Source organism: Mauremys mutica, chromosome 3 (assembly GCF_020497125.1).
Source record: "Mauremys mutica isolate MM-2020 ecotype Southern chromosome 3, ASM2049712v1, whole genome shotgun sequence".
NCBI lineage: Eukaryota > Metazoa > Chordata > Testudines > Geoemydidae > Mauremys > Mauremys mutica.
In genome coordinates this window covers 146,537,789-146,556,095 of record NC_059074.1, presented here as the reverse complement: position 1 = coordinate 146,556,095, position 18,307 = coordinate 146,537,789, and the positions used below count along the sequence as shown (strand labels likewise).

Sequence of the window (18,307 nt, the reverse complement as noted above, 5' to 3'; positions counted from 1 at the left end):
GGTATCTAGATTCAAACTGTGTAGACAGATGTCGTTATCATTACTGGTCTGACAGCCACAATTCGAAAGTAAAACTAGCTCCAAAGGGACAAGCATCCACGAGAGAAAAAAAAGTTACCTTTTACTCCTTGCTGTCCGGGCATAGTCAGTGGTAAAGTATGTGTAGAGTGGATGACATGTGATCCAATGGTCTTGCTTGCCTGCTGTGGTTGATGGTAAAGTTTTGGAGTATTGGCATTTTTCGCTGGGATTTGACAGAGTTTACCAGTATAATTAGGAGGGCACTGGCATTTATCTCTAGAACTGCACTGGCCACCATTCATGCACGGAAGGTGACAAATAACTGAAAGACAAAAACACAGAAAAATACAGAGATGTTGTTAATTTCTCTTCACCTGTGATTATTTTTAGCACTATCTGATGATACATAATGGTGCTACTGATAGGAGTAGAGAAGGGAGATATCTGGGCCTTCCTTTTTCTGACATTTGTGGAATTGCTGTCCATTTGAGACAGGTTTTTACTTGCTTAGTAGCAGGGCCAAGCACTCTGCTTATTACCTCTGTGTGGTTCATGTGTTTGGCTCTCTTCACATCAAGTACAGTGTGTGTATTTCTTCCTTAGGAACCTAATTGATTATATTTCACCATATGACAAAAAAAAATGCTAGGTTTAGAAGCATCCCTTGTGTAAACCCGTGTGTGGGTACCACTTCCTGGAAAACATAGCTCTTTCTGAAAACTGTGAGGCCTGTGCCCCCTCTGGAGAGAGGGATAAAACCCTGCCAGATCAGACAATGCTGGGGGTGAATTTCCCATTTCCCTCATGTGATCTGGTTGTTCTTTGAAAATCTGTCTCCTATTCAGGGTAGCTTTATATATTTTTTTTTCTGACATGAGCCAATATTTATAACCATCCATTAGGATAATTAAAATGCCAATTCGTTTTATTCCAATAATCTAAGAAACATAAGTTCCAAGTTATAAAAATATTTTAGCACCTACATAAACACCTACCTATGGCTGATTATTTCTGTGCCAACTTGTACTTTCGTGTCTATATAATTTATCAGATCAAACATAGAAAATATTAATATTAAGTGCAAGATTAAGTCCCCAAGCCATAAGCGAATATTTAACAATAAGTGGTCTTTTATATCTGAGGTTCATTCCATTCTAAAAATATAGCACAGTGTTTTAGAATCTACTATAATTTAGCTGTATTGTAAAAACTTTCAGAAACTAAACCATGCAGAAAATACAAAATGATGTTGCTGAGGATAAGCTAAAGCCATTTGTGTTATTCTTTTTACATAACTATAAGATTCTTGGAGAGATAATATAGCATTCACTTGTAAGCCATAATTTTTCTTTTTACGTCTTGATATTTTGCTAGATTTCAACTGTTTGATTGTATTGAATTACAAAGTAACTTGAAAGCCACAGAGTGTGGCAGGTTGTATGTGTACATTGTCCGTACTAATCCAAGTGGTGTAATCTTTTGACAACCACTGCATATTGCTATCTTAGAGCTACTATAAAAGGTCAGTACTGGAAAAAGAATGTGCATGTTGTGTGTTGTAACAAGATAAACTAGGAGATTTAGAAGTCTCAGGAGTTCCAACTGAGCTGCGTAATTCATTTGGAGTATAAAATGAATTGGAAAAATAAGCAATTGGATTGGCTCTTAGCAGAAGTATAACCACATTATATTAACAGGATTTGGAACTTGTTTGCCTAATCACTGGATAGATATTACTATATCTACATACAAATGTAAACAATCTAAAATGTTTTTCCATTCTATTATACAAATATATATTTAATAATTGTTGTCTGCTTATCTCATTTTCATTTTATAGGAACGGATTATAAAAGGACTACAAACTGTAGCACTATAAATGAGCATAAAAAGATCTAGCAGCTTTCAGAATACTGACTGCTTTAACCCATGCCTTATGGTGTGTACCAGCAATCTGTTGTTGTGGCTTAGCTGGAAAAAACAGCAGTCTTTACAGAAAAGTAGCCATTTCAGAGAAAGGAGAAATGTTTCTGATTTGAGCAGGGACTGAAACACACAAAACTGCTTTTCCTCTTAAAGGTTTTTGGCATTTCTTAAAAAATCAGCTTCTCTGTGAGCAGACAAAAATTAACACTTCTAGTGCAATAGCATGACATCAGAGGGACCCCAGGTTTCTGTATGTTCTGATCCCTTTGCAGGATTGGGGCCTAAAATAGATTCATGTTTGAGTTCTTGCACAAGTAATAACTCTTCTGAAAATATTTTGCAACAATGAGGCAGTGTGTGAAATGTTAATGTGATATTGGTTTTAGATCACAAGGGAGTACAGTGAAAAATTCCAAATACAATTCTCTGTAAGGCTGCATCAGCAGAGAGGCAGTCTAGGAAACCAGAAAATGGGAACCAGTATTCTCTCTGAGGCGCTCCTAAACCATAAGAAACCTGTCATTCTTGTCAGTTCTGTCTCTTTAGGTAATGAAATAATGGGGCAAATTCATCTCTCAGTTAAACCAGAGTACATCTATAGTAACTCCTCTGAAGTCAACTGAGCTATTCTAGATTGAGACTAGTCTAACAGAGTAGATTCTGGACTCTCATCTTAAATTGTTGGTTAATTAATTATTTTTTTTGTGACTAGGCTGCCCAGTTCTGCTGCTGTAATTTCTGCAGAGTTGGAATGACAGGATTATCATATGGATAAAGTGGACTCAAAAGTGGACTCCTGGGCTCATTGCTATAATTGTATTTGAAGGAAAGGAAAACCTTCACTGTAATGATGGAATCACCTAGCTATTTATAGTCTAACAACAACAATGTGGAGGAATAGGAGTATAAAATAACATATCTGTCTGCTGACAGATAACCCACAAGCAAGGGGGAAAAGAAGAGCGAAAGAGAGACTAATTTGCAAAATAAACTACCTGTTTCAAAATATACACATACCAAGTTAGGTGCCAAAACTGTCCAACATCTATTAATGATCCATCACTATGGGATGGAGCAAATCAAGATTTGTGCTAGATTCATAAATGAATCTATCATTTTAAAAGGTACCAGGTTTCATTTAAAACTGGGTTGGGGAATGGGCAAAAATAAAAAATACTCTCCTGATCCTCCAGTGGTTAATTAGTAATTGGCTTTGATTTCTGTGAGTGCTACTAAGTGCTCTGGCTGGGCAATCACAGTTCAAAATCAGCCAGTCATAGAAGATTTGATGAGTCAGGACAAGTGGTAGAAAGAGAAACCTGGCCCGGGAGATCTTTAGTATTTGCAAGACAAATCCTGGTAAAGTTGCTGTGGGCATAACTTGCAAAGCAAAGGGGCTGGAATCGGGAGCATGGAAGGTATGAAACAATTGAGACCTAGTTTGTCACTGCAATTACATCATATAATTTGTTTTCATGGCGCTAAACTCCTCTAAAGAGTTCCAAGTAAACTTAATACTGTAGTCAAGTTTGAAATTTTTAATCCAATCAAAATAATGTGCAACAAACCACATTCCTGGGACCTAATTCCTCTTAATCCTCAGAAAATAGCCCATACTTATCTAATCAAGCCCTAAACATGGATGGAAACTCCTTGCCTGTAACAAAGAATCAGCTGAAGATGGCTGTCAAAAAAGTTTCCCATCCCCTCGTGTCCCTCTCCAAATACACATATAAGCTAATGCCCTGCACTTCCCCATTAATCTTTGCCTTTTCTTTTTACAAGTTAACAACCACTCAAATTTAGTCACCTATAGAAGTACTTAATCCCAGATCCTTTGCATAAAATGCACAGGGCAGGCTCTCTCAAGAAAACTGCAATACTTTTAATTAAAAATAGTATTTCCACTGGATGTATCAGAAACTAGCAGATTTTTTTCTGAGGGTTCCAAATTGTCCAGCACTAATATATATGCAGAGATGGAGGCCTGTAATTCTTTCTCCTGTATTAGGAAAATTTGCTAAGCACTTAAAAAGCACAGGGAGTAGTACAGAAATACAATGAATGCAATTTGTCATAGACTGGAAGAGACACTTGTTTTAACAGAAGTGACAAATCAGTGCACACTAAGTTCCTCTAACTCAAATTCTTTACATACCAGACATTTTTAGACAAAAGACCAAAGTCAGAGGTGATGTGTATGGTGGTCCAATGTTCCTTTATATTCAAGGCCTATTCCCATTTTCTGATTACAAGATAGTCTAACTAGGTGTAATTTATACCTTCTGGCTCCTTGGTGTTTAAATTAAAGTAGGTGGTGTTATACTTCAAATTGCATATTCTTGTACTCCCCTGTTTATTGTTTTTCTTGCTACAGTCCTCTCTTCTGACCCCTCAAAAGGCTGAATTACGCCATATTAGATTCCTTTATACTTAGGGCATGGCTACACTTGCAGGTGTAGAGCACTTTGAGTTAAACCAGCCTTCGTGGAGCGCAGTAGGAAAAGCACTGCAGTCTGTCCACACTGACAGCTTCAAGCGCACTGGCGTTGCCACATTTGTGGCACTTGCAGCAGCAGCATTGGGAGAGGTGCGTTATGGGCAGCTATCCCGGCATGCAAATGACTGCTACGTGCTTTTCAAATGCGGGGGGGAGAGGGGAGTGGAGTGTGACAGGGAGTGTGTTGTGTGTATGTGGGGGGAGAGAGAGTGGGTTTTTGGGGTGGATGCTGTCTTGTAAGTTCAGACAGCAGCAGACCTCCCCTTTCCCCCCGCCTCTCTCTCTCACACATAGCATTCCACACTAATGGTTGCTTTGTCTCGGAGCAGATAAGCAGCCGGCTGTCAGAAATGGAGCTGTCAAAGGGCATATCTGCATTCCTACAGTGATTTAAAACAATGATAAGAGTGGCCACTTGACTTAAGGAGATTATGGGACATTTCCAGAGGCTGATCAGAGCGCAGTAATGCAACACCTCGTCCACACTGACACCCAGGAGTTGTAGCCAATGCACAGCAAACGTTATTCCTCTCGCTGAATTGGAGCAGCGGGAGCGCTCTAGCTGCGGAGTCAGAGAGCTCTACGTGCCTTGCCAGTGTGGACGGGGAGTGAGCTAGTGCACCCGGGGCTGTTTTAATGTGCACTAACTCGCAAGTGTAGCCAAGCCCTTAGACTAATGGCTCAAATTCAGAAATGATGGGTATGGAGATGGAGGTTGTTACAGGTTGGTGAGTAGAAATGAATTTATGTAAGTCTAACAGAGTCTAAGCATGTCTCGTTACAAACACTGATCATGGAGATGGAGAGGGGAAGAACAGAAGGAATAGTAAATTGCACCAATTTAATGGTACATTAATCTCTAGACTCACCAATGTATTTATCCCCAAATCCATACAAATGGTATGTCTATGCAGCAACCAGAGGTGTGACTGCAGCACGTGTAGATATACTCAATCTAGCTTTGATCTAGCTAGATCAAACAACAATAGCAGTGAAGTCATGGCAGCAGGAACTTCAGCATAGTCTGTACAAGCTTGCCTGGAATCCTAGGCATGTATTCAACAGCAGCTAGCCTGTGCTGAAGTCTGTGCTGCTGAGGCTTCTCTGCTTTTGTTACTTGAGCTAGTTCGGGTATGTTTACATGTGCTGCAACTGTGCTTCTGATTACTGTGAAAACATACCCATAGACAAAACTCTTTTTCTGAGAGATGTTTTAATGCAGTACCTAGATGATTATTTTTAAAGGTGAATATATAACAAAAATATTAGTATTGGAAGTAAACATTTTTTCCTAATATAAGCCCAATGGCCAGAAGCACCAGAGGGGGAAAAAGCTCTGTATCCCAACTATTGGCGAAAAGGGGAAAGTGCTACAATAGAGAGCTTTGTTTGCATAGGCTATCTACCTACAATTCTGACTACTGCTACTCGCTGATCCAAACAGTGAGTGGGGTTTGGTGGATGGGGGAAGTGGGGCAGCCAATGGACTATTTCTTGTGGGACATTCTCACTGGCAGTGGGAAGGGAATGAGATGGACTACTGCCAAAGTTACTGGAAAGGAGCATTTTACTCTTTATTCACATATATATTCTGTTTCTGTATTTTCTCAAGTTAATGACTATGTTCCCTTTCCACTAATAAAGATTTCCTTACTTGTCTAGTCTCAGAGTGCTTGCGAGTGGGGAAGTTCTGTTTGTACCCCAAGAGGGTTCATTTAATTTTCTCTGGTTTCTAGGTTGGCGGCTCAAACCAGTTACATTATTGGTGAAGAGGGACCCTACATTTACTGAAACCAGCCCTTTTTGCTTCCATTAACCACCTGACAGAAGGATTACACAAATTATAACAAGAAGCTGTTCAAAAGAAAATATAAACATTGAACACCATGATTTGCTATTAGAGATATATCCTTAAAACTAGGAGAGTGTTCATGAAGGTACTTTAGATGTTTCCAGTAGGGACAAAGACAAAGTCTATCACAACATTTTCTTGGGCAGCAGACTAAACTCAGACAAGGAATTTACTTTAAATCTGCTGATATGGTAAGCACAAGAGGATAGATATTGGGCCAGATTCTCAGCTATTGTAAATCAGCATATCTTGACTGGAGCTTTGCTGATTTATATCAGCTGATGATCCGTTTCATCATATTTAAGTGATGTTTATTACCAGTGGGCTGACAAAGTAATAATCCCAGTCTCAAATGGGTAAACACTGATGTCACAGTATTGTGTTTTATCCAGCTAAGGGAAACACATTATTGTCAAATACAACAAGCTTTGTGATGCTAGTCCTGTAATGATTATGCTTGTTTTAAGAGAGAAAACAGCAGAGCAAAGCAAGAAAATTAACCACAAAGAGCAGTGCTGAAACAAGTTTATCATTTTTTTAAAATATAAAGACCTTTTTTGGGCATTTGAAAGTTATTATTTTAAATAGATAAAATAATTATTTTCTAAATTTTGCACTGGAAATAGGAGAAAAGAAAGATGATTACATCAATCAGGAGTGGTGTCCCTTATTAGTTCCCCCCCCACACACCCCCACACCCCCCTCTAAAGGTGAAGATAAAGCTGCAGACATTATACTTCAAGACTGTTAGTGTTAAAAAAAAGCAACAAAATGTTAGGCCTGGTCTACACTAGGCGTTTAAACCGGTTTTAGGAGCGTAAAACCGATTTAACGCCACACCCGTCCACACTAAGAGGCCCTTTATATCGGTATAAAGGGCTCTTTAAACCGGTTTCTGTACTCCTCCCTAACGAGAGGAGTAGCGCTAATATCGGTATTACCATATCGGATTGGGGTTAGTGTGGCTGCAGATCGACGGTATTGGCCTCCGGGCGGTATCCCACAGTGCACCACTGACCGCTCTGGACAGCAATCTGAACTCGGATGCAGTGGCCAGGTAGACAGGAAAAGCCCTGCGAACTTTTGAATATTTCCTGTTTGCCCAGCGTGGAGCTCCGATCAGCACGTGTGGTGATGCAGTTAAAAATCAAAATAAAGAAAGAGCTCCCGCATGGACGATGTGGACATGATCGCTGTAAGGGCAGGCAAATCTGTTCTATAAGCGCTCCGTTACAGAAGACGAAATTCAAAATCATTTTTAAAAAATCTCCAGACAGATGCCATAGCAGGGACTCAGCGCACTGGTGCGTGACAAGCGTAACGGAAAACCAAAGAATCAAATGGACGCTCATGGACTGGAGGACTCAAGCTATCCCACAGTTCCTGCACTCTGAAAAGCATTTGCATTCTTGGCTGAGCTCCAAATGCTTCTAGGGTCAAAAACAGTGTCCGCGGTGGGTCAGGGCATAGCTAGGCAATTTACGCACCCCCCCACCCACCCCCAGAAGTGAAAGGGAAAACAATCCTCTCTTGACTCTTTTACATGTCACCCTATCTTTACTGAATGCTGCAGATAGACGCGATGGTGCAGCACTCAACACCAACATCCTTGCTCCCCCCACGCCATGGATGGCTGATGGTACAATATGACTGGTATCCGTCCTCATCATCAGCCTATTGGCACATGGGGCAGTGCAAAAGGACTGGTAACCATGCTGACTAGCATCGGTAAGGTCAATCAAGGGCGCCTGGTCCTAATTTTTCGTGGTAGATGGTACAGTATGGCTGATAACCATTGTCATCATAGCAACAGGGGGCTGAGCTCCATCAGCCCCCACCCTTCATGTGTAAAGAAAAGATTCAATTGCCCCTGGATTAGCAGAGGGATGTTGGGCTCCTCTCCTCCACACTCCTTACTGTCCTGTCTGGACTATCATAGCAGCTGGAGGCTGCCTTCCACTCATATCTCACGAACAAGTCACTGTGTCTTATTCCTGCATTCTTTATTACTTCATCACACAAGTGGGGGGACAATGCTACGGTAGCCCAGGAAGGCTGGGGGAAGAACGGAATCAACAGGTGGGGTTGTTGCAGGAGCACCCCCTGTGAATAGCATACAGCTCATAATTTCTGCAGGATCTGACACAGAGCAGCTGTGCTCTCTGGTTCTCTGATACAGTGGTTCTCTAGTACACTTGCCCATATTCTAGGCAGGACTGATTCTATTTTTAGATACCAAAAAGGAGGGATTGACTCAGGGAGTCATTCCAATTTTGGCTTTTGCGCCCCTGGCTGATCTCAGCCAGGGGCACTTATGACAGCAGCAAATGGTGCAGTGCAAAAGGACTGGTAGCCATGATCATCTTATTACCAATTTATGGCATGGTAGATGGTACAATATGGCTGGTAACCATCTCTGCTATCATGCAAAAGCAAAAGCATGCTGCTGTGTAGCGCTGCTGAATCGCCTCTGTGAGCGGCATCTAGTACACATAAGGTGAGAGTCACAAAAGGCTAAACAGGCTCCATGATTGCCATGCTATGGCATCTGCCAGGGCAATCCAGAGAAAAAAGGCACGAAATGCTTGTCTGCCGTTGCTTTCCCAGCGGAAGGAGTGACTGACGACATTTACCCAGAACCACCAGCGACAATGATTTTTGCCGCATCAGGCACTGGGATCTCAACCCGGAAATTCCAAGGGGCGGGGGAGGCTGCGGGAACTATGGGATAGCTACAGAATAGCTACCCACAGTGCAATGCTCCAGAAATCGACGCTAGCCTCGGACCGTGGACGCACACCACCGATTTAATGTGTTTAGTGTGGCCGCGCACACTCGATTTTATACAATCTGTTTTGTTAAACCGGTTTATGTAAATTCGGAATAATCCCGTAGTGTAGACATACCCTTAGATATGCATGATATGCAGCAGTAAGACTAAATTTCCCAAACAAGATAGTGACTCATATTTAAACAACCATCATAACCTTAACTCTGCCTTATTACAATTGCAACCATGTGTATTTTCAGAATGTATTGCACTATTTTCATTTCTATACCTGGGCTCAAGGACTCTGTTGGGGAGAATTTAGGAGGGCTACCTCTTTCCCTTTCCCCGCACCTTCAAAGACCTGAAACTTCAGCACTGAGGGAACGGGAAAATATGCCACAGATGCAGAACTCCCCCTTATACAAGCATGTTTCTGTTAATGACTGAGAGGTGAACATGGAGCCCAAAGAGTGGAACCTGCTATTTTGCCCCAAAGATCACCTTGAACTTTACAATTTGACAGGGATTTTGGGCTTCAGTGAAAGGATTATTTTAAGGAGATGGTAAATTGCTTCTCTCCTCATGTCATATTGTGGTGGTTGAGGCCAGCTGAGGCACATGAACTAATAGTTCCCAGCTTTAAATGTGAGGAGGGTAAGGACAGCAAGTTATCAGAAAGGGTCCGAGGCTTTGGCATTTTAACCCACTGATGGTACAGCAGAGTCTCAGTTTGCCGACTCTCCGAACAAACTAAGAATTATTTTCCCAGGCTCTCTCTAACAGGTGTGCTGAATGGTGTTGGGTGGATTGAGGGGAAAGTTTTGGGCCACTAAATTGGAAAAGATAATTAATGTAGTCAGAAAGTCAACTAGAAATTTTGTATGTATTTTAAAATTAATTTGAACATGTACCTCAAGCTTTGAGAGCTACATTTTAAAAATCTAAATCAATGACATTTGGTTGAATTTTCATAGATTCATAGAGTTTAAGGCCAGAAGAAAACATTAAGTCATCTAATCTGACCTTCTGTATATCACAAGCCATTAAATTTCACCCAGATACCCCTACAGCAAGCCCAATAACTTGTGTTTGACTAAAGTATATCTTCCAGAAAAGCATCCAATCTTGATTTGAAGACGTCAAGTGATGGAGAATCCATCACTTCCTTTGGCAGTTTGTTCCATGAGTATTCACCCTCATTGTTAAAAATGTTTGCCTTCTTTCTAATTTGAATTTGGCTTTATCTTCTTGTAGTCACTGGTTCTTGTCATGCCTCTCTCCACTAAATTAAAGAGCCCTTTTGTACTTGGGAATTTCCCCGTGAAGGTACTTAGACACTGTAATCAAATCACCTCTCAATCTTCTTTTTGATAAGATAAACAGATTGAGGTTGTCACTGTGAGGCATCTACTCCAGCTCACAAATAAATGTTTTGGCTCTTTTCTGCCCCCTCTCCAATTTTTCAACTTCTTTTTTAAAATGTGCACACCAGAACTGTATGCCATATTCCAGTATTGGTCAATGCCATAGACAGAGGTAAAATCTCCTCCCGACTTTTACTCACCACATCCCTATTTATACATCCAAGTATTACGTTAGCCTTTTTTGCCACTGCATCACACTGGGAGCTACTGTTGAGTTGCTTGTCCACTATGACCCCTAAACCCTTTTCAGTCACTGCTTCCCAGGATACAGTCCCTCATTCTGTAGCTATGCCCTGAGTTCCTTGTTCCTAGGGATAGAACTTTGTGTGTGGCTGTATTCAATGCATTTTGTTTGAATGGGCTCAGCTTTCCCAGCATATGTACTGTAACTAGGGGTGCGGAGGGGATGGGGGTGCTGCTGGACCCCCTGGCTTGAAGTGGTTTCCATCATATACAGAGTTTACAGTTTGGTTTAATGGGTCTCAACACCCTCATTATACAAATTGTTCCCCAGTGACCCAAATCATCCTGTATGACTGCCCTGTCCTCATCATTATTTACCATTCCACCAAATTTTGTGTCATCTGCACACATAAAATCAGTGCTGAAAACATGTAACTCCACATCATTGATGTAAAGGTTGAATAGTATCAGGTCTAGTAATAATACATGCAGAACCCCACTCGGAACATGGGAATAATGAAGTACTTTCCAGTCCATCAGTCCCTAGCTGATGATGATTCCTCATTGACAACTACTATTTGTGATCCATCAGTTAGCCAGTTCTTAACCCATTTAACATGTGCTCCATTGATAATTTTTGAATCAGAATGTTGTGTGGTACTAAGAAAAAAGCTTTACAAAAATGTAAGTATATTACATCTATGCAATTACCCTTGTCAACTAAACTTCTAATCTCATCAAAGAATGAAATCAGAGTTGTTTGAAAAGACCTATTTTCCCTAAAACTGTGTTGAATGACATTAATTTTATTCCTATTTATTAGTTCTTTATCAGTTGAATCTCGTATCAGCTTTTTCATTATTTAGCCTGGGGCTCATTTCAGACTGACTAGCCTATAGTTATCCAAGTCATTCCACTTGCCCTTTCTGAATATTGGCATAACATTACCTCTCTTCCAGGCTTTTGGAATTTACCTGATATGCCAACATTTATTAAAAATTAACCTCAGCAGACCAGAGGTCTCCACAGCCAACTCTTTTAGGCGTTTGTGTGCAGATTATCCAGGTCTACATTAAAACGTTTATCACTAGCAGATACTGTTTAACTTACTCCTTAGTTACTAATGGACTGGAAAGTATGGCATCGTCCTCATGCAATACAAATACATCATCCTGCTTCATTCAAATACAGAACAGAAATAATTATTGACTACTACTGCTTTTTCTGCATTCTTAACTATTTTACCATCTCCATCTCATAATAGGTCAACACCATTGCTAGGATTTCTTTTGTTCCTTTAAAAAAACTCCTTCTTGTTGTCTTTAGCCCTGCCAGATGTGGATTTATTCCTAATGTCTTTAGCTTCCCTTATCAATATTCTGCATATTATAACTTCCAATTTATATTGAATTCTATTTCCCTTTTTTCCATTTATATATTATATAGTCCTTTATGTCATGTCTAATTGCTGCCTGCACCTCACCACCACTGAATCAGGATGGGCTTTGAGCCAAAGTTGTCCTCTTTTCTGATTATGTTATCATAGCTTTTTGGCCATCTAATAAACTCTTCTTAAAGAATTCTGAATTTTCATTTACATTTTTATATCTAAATTTTTCTCCCAATCAATTTCACTCATTACTTTCCTGAGCTGAGGAAACTTTAATAAAGAATGATCATGTGAGGTGATTTAGGAAAAGAATGGCGTAGCTTTGAGGGTAGGATTTCGAAAACCACTGTATGCTAACCTAGCTCTATTCCCACTGAAGCCTCTGTGCGGCATGGATTTGTAAATAATTTCATGTGGGAATTACACTGAAACTATCTGTATGACTGGGATTTAAGTCTAAAAAATGGCTGTAAGTAATCCTGAGACTTTGCATGTAGCTTTAGTGGAATTCTTCTCAAACAAACAAGACTTCTCTTTCTGTCACTTTTTTCTTCCTTCACAAACACTAAGTGACACATGACACACAAACACTGTGGCACTCAAGAGGGAGTTGAATAAATGCTGAGGCACCTACAAAAAAAATCAGTATTTGTGTCTATGTGCTGATCAATTAATTTAAATACTTTTAAAAGGGGTGGATTAATGTATTAATGCAATAAAATCGGAAGATATTTCCCTATTATAATGATCACTATTTGTAAACAATAATTACATTATTTTGTAAAATTAAATGAATTTAAAACATATTTCCTACATTTAAAAATATCTCCCTATTTGCTTTTTCAGAGACAGAGATATAGTTTCTCTCCACTATAGTTTCCTGGCACTATACATTTTTGAGAATATTCTTTCAAAAAGTAAAGTGGTATTTTAATTCTAGATCAAATCTTGAAAAAAATACATTTAATCAAGCAAAAACAAAAAGCAACTTATCCAATCTCCTGAAATGTCCAATGTTCCCCTTTTTATTATTGATATTTCCATTTGAAAATGAACATTCTTCTTCATTACTCCTTTCCAAGTTTCTCTATCAGCCGTATTCAACATTCAACGTATAACACGGCATTTATTACATTAAAATCAGATGAAACATTGACTATGATGTGACTTAATGTAGTATTATATCTGCACTGCATGGTAGTGAGTGAGATAGCCTCTGTTCAAATAATCTGTAGAAGCAGCAAAAACAAAAAAATAAAATACAAAAATAACCCAAAATGTATCTTCAAGCATGTTATATCCCAGTTTCCCTCCTGCCCCCTTTAATATAAAATTCTCCATTTAAAACACATTCTCTAACTTCAGTAGAGAGCCATGGGATTAAGATCAACTTCTGGGATAATCATGATCTCCGTGAATAATTAAGCTATCTGTGAGCTGTTGAAAAGTAGACCAGTGATCAAAGTCACCTGAGAATAGTGTCATTTTACTGTAAACAATGTGTGTATGTGCAACAAATTAGGTGTAAACTAGAAAATAGAAGCCATCTACTTTTGAATAATGATATATGATCTGTGTCTTAATCATAGGCAGAAAGCTGATAGGGTTTGGGCCGTATGAAAGACAAAATAAACTAGTACACATTGGCTCAGGTCCTTTTATCCTTACTCATGTAAGAAGTTTAACTAAACTTTTGGGGCTATTCAGGTGAGTAGGGCATATAGGGTTTGGCTCAGAGACAGAATTTTCCAAGAGAGGGCCCCAAACTTGCAATCTGATCCATAAGCAAGAACTGTATTGCCTTCGTCGAGTCCCACTGGAAATCAATGGGATTCTGCTAGAGTGCAGGACACCCAGAAGGATCAGACTGCAGGATTGGAACCTACGTCTCATGATCTTTTATATCAGGTATAAGAAGAGTCACTAGTGCACATACAGGAGAAAAAGTAAAGTTACCAGAAATTCAATCCTGATTTTTTCCAAGCACCAGTTCCTTGTCCCCACCGGCATGATTCCACTCCCATCAGGAAGTGGAATCATGCCAACTTCAAAAACAGACTCCAAAGAGAAACTGCTGAACTTGAATTAATATGCAAACTAGATACTATTAACTGTGGTCTAAACAAAGACTGGGAATGGTTGGGTCATTACACCAATTGAATCTATTTCCCTATGTTAAGTTCTCCTCACACCTTCTATGGGTCATCTTAATTATCACTTCAAAAAGTTTTTTTTCCTCCTGCTAACGATAGCTCATCTCAATTGATTAGACTCTGCCTGTTGGTATGCATACTTCCACCTTTTCATGTTCTCTGTATGTATAAATATCTCCTGTCTGTGTGTTCCATTCTATGCATCCGAAGAAGTGAGCTTTAGCTCACGAAAGCTCATGCTAAAATAAATTTGTTAGTCTTTAAGGTGCCACAAGTACTCCTGTTTTTTTTGCGGATACAGACTAACACGGCTGCTACTCTGAAACTCCCATCAGGATGACCTTGAATGCACCATGTATGTGAGGTGCATAGGTGGAGGACGCTGTTTTGTTTCTGTATACGTGCCAAACATATACAGAGCCACTGGGCCCAGACAGAGAAGTGTTTCCACTTGACAAAGTAAGAGTTTCACGTAGAGCCCTTTCTACTATTCGTAAGGACAGCTTGCACATTGTGGGAGCAGGAACATTCTCAATCTAATGCCCATCCAAATACCAAGCTGTGTGGTAAAAAGTTTCTGGGTTGGGATATCTGATCTTGCCATTCTCTTGAGTCACAAGATCTGGAAGGAAAGGAATGCTGATTGGCAGTTGAGCTGACATGTGCATGGGGAACTGGAAACCAGAACTGCCTTGGCCATCTAGGCATGATGAGAATGACTCATACTGTCATGTCAAATCTTCCACAGTATTTAAGCAAGCAGTGGGATAAGAGGAAAGGCATAGTTTAGGCGGTCTGTCCAAGGAAGTAGGAGAGCATCACCTGGAGAACTGGTCCTGAACTCCCCTGGACCAGTATGTGTTGCATTTCCTGTTTGTCTGAGAGAGGAAAAGATCCCAGGTAGGGGTTCACCACTGAACTGTGTAATTCCCATTCATGGTTGGTGATAATATACCTGCTGAGGCTGTCTGCCAGTAAATTATGGGTTCCTAGGAGGTACACTGATGATAGGGTGATCTGGTTCTTGATATACCAGTTCCACAGATTGACCACTTCCTCATACATAGGATTGGATCTTCCCTCTCCCTGTCTATGTAGAATATGGTTGCCATATTGTCTGACATTATGAGAATGTAGTGAGATTGGATTAATGGTAAGAATGGCTCTGTATGCTTCTCAGACTGCTCTGAGTTCCGGGTTTATATGCATCATGGTTTCCCAGGGTGTTGAAGTGCCCAGTGCTGTGTGACCACCCATGTGAGCCTCCTACCCTAACAAAGAAGCATCTGTGATTATTGTCCTGTTGGGAGGACGATACAGGAAAGGAATGCCCACACACACTTATGTTGGATCCTCACACAAGGTCAGAGAGGTCCTTATGTTGATGGAGATTGTCACTACAATGTTCAGTCTGTGTTTGCTCGGTACATATCCTGTTTGAAAGCAAGCCAGTAGGCAGCAGAGGCGGTGTCTGACAAATGGCTTTAGGTAAGTACATGACACCACATGACTCAAGAGTGCAAGGCCCACCTAGCCCTATGTCTGAAGGTTGTGTATCTACCAGTCTGCCCATGGCTTGGAATCTGTCCATAGGGAGATCAGTCTTTGCCTTGACTGAGTCTAAGGTCACGCCTATGAATTTATTGTCTGGGTCAGAGTCAGGGTGGACTTCTCTATTTTCACAGAGCCTCCTAGGGATGTTAGGAGATGGGGCAGTGATGCTATGATTTCTGGATGTGCCTTGCCTGTGAGAAGCCAGTCATCCCGATACAGGAAGATAGTGGAACCATCCTGTCTGAGATGTGCTGCTACTAGAGACAACACTTTCATGACAACTCTGGGTGCATTTGGAAGGCTGAATGGGAATACCCTGTAGTGACAGAGGTTGTGGCCCACCACAAATCTGAAGAGCGAGCAGTGATGTGAAAGTAAGCATCTCTCATATCAAGAATTATCAACACAGGTAGTGACAGTACAAGACTTCTGTATTGAAATGAAATGAATTTTAAGCCCTTTTCTGGAGGGGATACCTCTCATTCATACCAATTTAATCACTGGTCTCTATGATGAGACTACCAATAAAGGTACCAATTAATGTCAATTGTGAGGTGGCCACCTGCACTCTTGGAACCAGGCCAAAACAGCCTACATATTTCATATAGGACACTGAACATAAGGTTACACTACTAATATGGAGCTGGAATCAAATTGGTAACCTAAAGGGGAAACAGTTCTGTCTCTCTAGACCAATCTCTATGACTATCCAGTTCTCTTTAGAATGATGATTTTGGTTCCTCTACATGCATTACTCTGCAGGGGGGGAAAACTCTCTTCACCAGCAGTGGTAAAACCCAAGACTACAATGAGATTATTTTTACTTTAAAAATAAAAATATATTATTTTTAAATTTGTCATTTGCTGTAAATATACTCACATGTGGTAGCAATATTCATATAATAAATTGTGAAAACATTCATCATACAACTCTGACCACATCACATTCAGTTTGCCCACTAATCCATCTTTTCTAAGTATACTTGTAACATTCCAAACATCTGAGCAGCTTCAAACCACCAGAGTTTGAAGTGCAAAGAGGGGAGGGGAGACAAAACATGCTTTGGGATTCCTCTGTTCAGTTACATTGGTTTTAAACCATTGCAACTCCATTGACTTCAGTGGAGTTAATCCTGACTTATGAGAGGAGAGTCGGTCTGAAATTTCTGCACTAATACAAAGTTGGGAATGTCCCCACAACACCTCCACTATTGAAGGATATAAGGCGTGTGCTTTTGCCCTACTAAACTGCAGGATGTCAGACCTTAAATACTATCAACATGTACAGAAAATCTACGCTATTCATTTTTAGGGATTTCTTAAATGCATCTGTCACAGTTCAGAGTAACTGCATCTGTATTCCCCCCTCATCCACAAGGGCACCCACTCTGGGCTCCGAGCTCCTCACCCATCAACTCTCTTGGGTGGAGACCCACATTTCTCCCTCCTGACCAAGAAATCTTCCAGGCTGCACAGTTCCCTAGGCACACTGTGCTATCTCCAGAAAACCAGACTGCCTAAAAGGCGAGCATCTGCACTTTGCTTTCTCTCCAGAGCTATGAATGGCGTAATTGCCAGCAGTTACAAGTTGCCATACAACTCTTTCTAAGCAAGCACAAAAGCTGACCAGAGGTTACTCTGACTCCAGCCTTGGGATCTGGTAGGTGTCAGCCTTTTCAACCCTTCCATGAGGCTTGCTCCCCTATTCCTTTGGACAGAAATTCCTGTCCATTTGATGGGTCAGAAAGAAGGCCCTGAGTCAGTTTCAACTCAGGATATTTATCCAATAGCCCTTTCTTTCTCTGCTGATCTCTGGAGAATTCAGTTTGAACTAGTCTTTGCAAGCCTTCCCAGCAAGGGACATCTCTCTCGGGGGTTGCAACCTGGCTGATTTCCCTTAATTACCACCCACTAGCTTTAATTCCTGGAGGAGCTGTGATAACCCTCCCCCATGGAGTAGAACATAATCATACATAAACAATTCATTTAAACAATGGACCCCGAAGATACTTAAACTTAATTCAATAAGGTCTCCCAAGAATATGCAGGAAATTGCCATATCTGTCACCACATCAGTAATCATTTCCTCTCCCTGCAAAACATGTGCAGTTGGACTCATAGTTCTTAGGAAGCCTGGGTGTGGAAGGATATGAAGAGAGTACCAATAAATACTAAAACTCTTTCAAACGTTCTTAAAATAGTGGGTTTTTTTGCAAAATAAGTGTCAAACAGAATACATGTGTGTTGTGGTATAAAGGTTTTATAGGTATTACTTTGGGAGGTCCTGCATAATTTATTAATTGCTTTGCCAATTTCAAGAATTATTGTCATCCCAAACCTATGCCATTCAAACCTTGGTACCACAACACACCATTATGTGTTCCCTACATGTATCATGATAGCACAGGTTTATTACCAACCCTTAAGTTCACTATATGATCATTCTAAAAATTTCCCTATAGCAAAAAGTAAAAATAAATGTATATAGGGATGATAGACTTTTGAAGAGTAAAAATTATGTCAAATAATCCCAA

The 18,307-nt window shown here is 40.4% G+C and overlaps 1 protein-coding gene across 6 annotated transcripts in view; it reads right to left on the bottom strand.

The window, feature by feature from the left end:
- The window catches only part of LTBP1 (latent transforming growth factor beta binding protein 1), a 331,513-nt gene that overhangs the window by 192,461 nt on the left and 120,745 nt on the right, over positions 1-18,307 (bottom strand). For all 6 annotated transcript variants that reach the window (XM_045009926.1, XM_045009927.1, XM_045009928.1 and 3 more), the window contains one exon: positions 119-343. In XM_045009926.1, the coding sequence (XP_044865861.1) occupies positions 119-343 (225 nt within the window). The remainder of the gene's footprint in view (positions 1-118; positions 344-18,307) is intronic.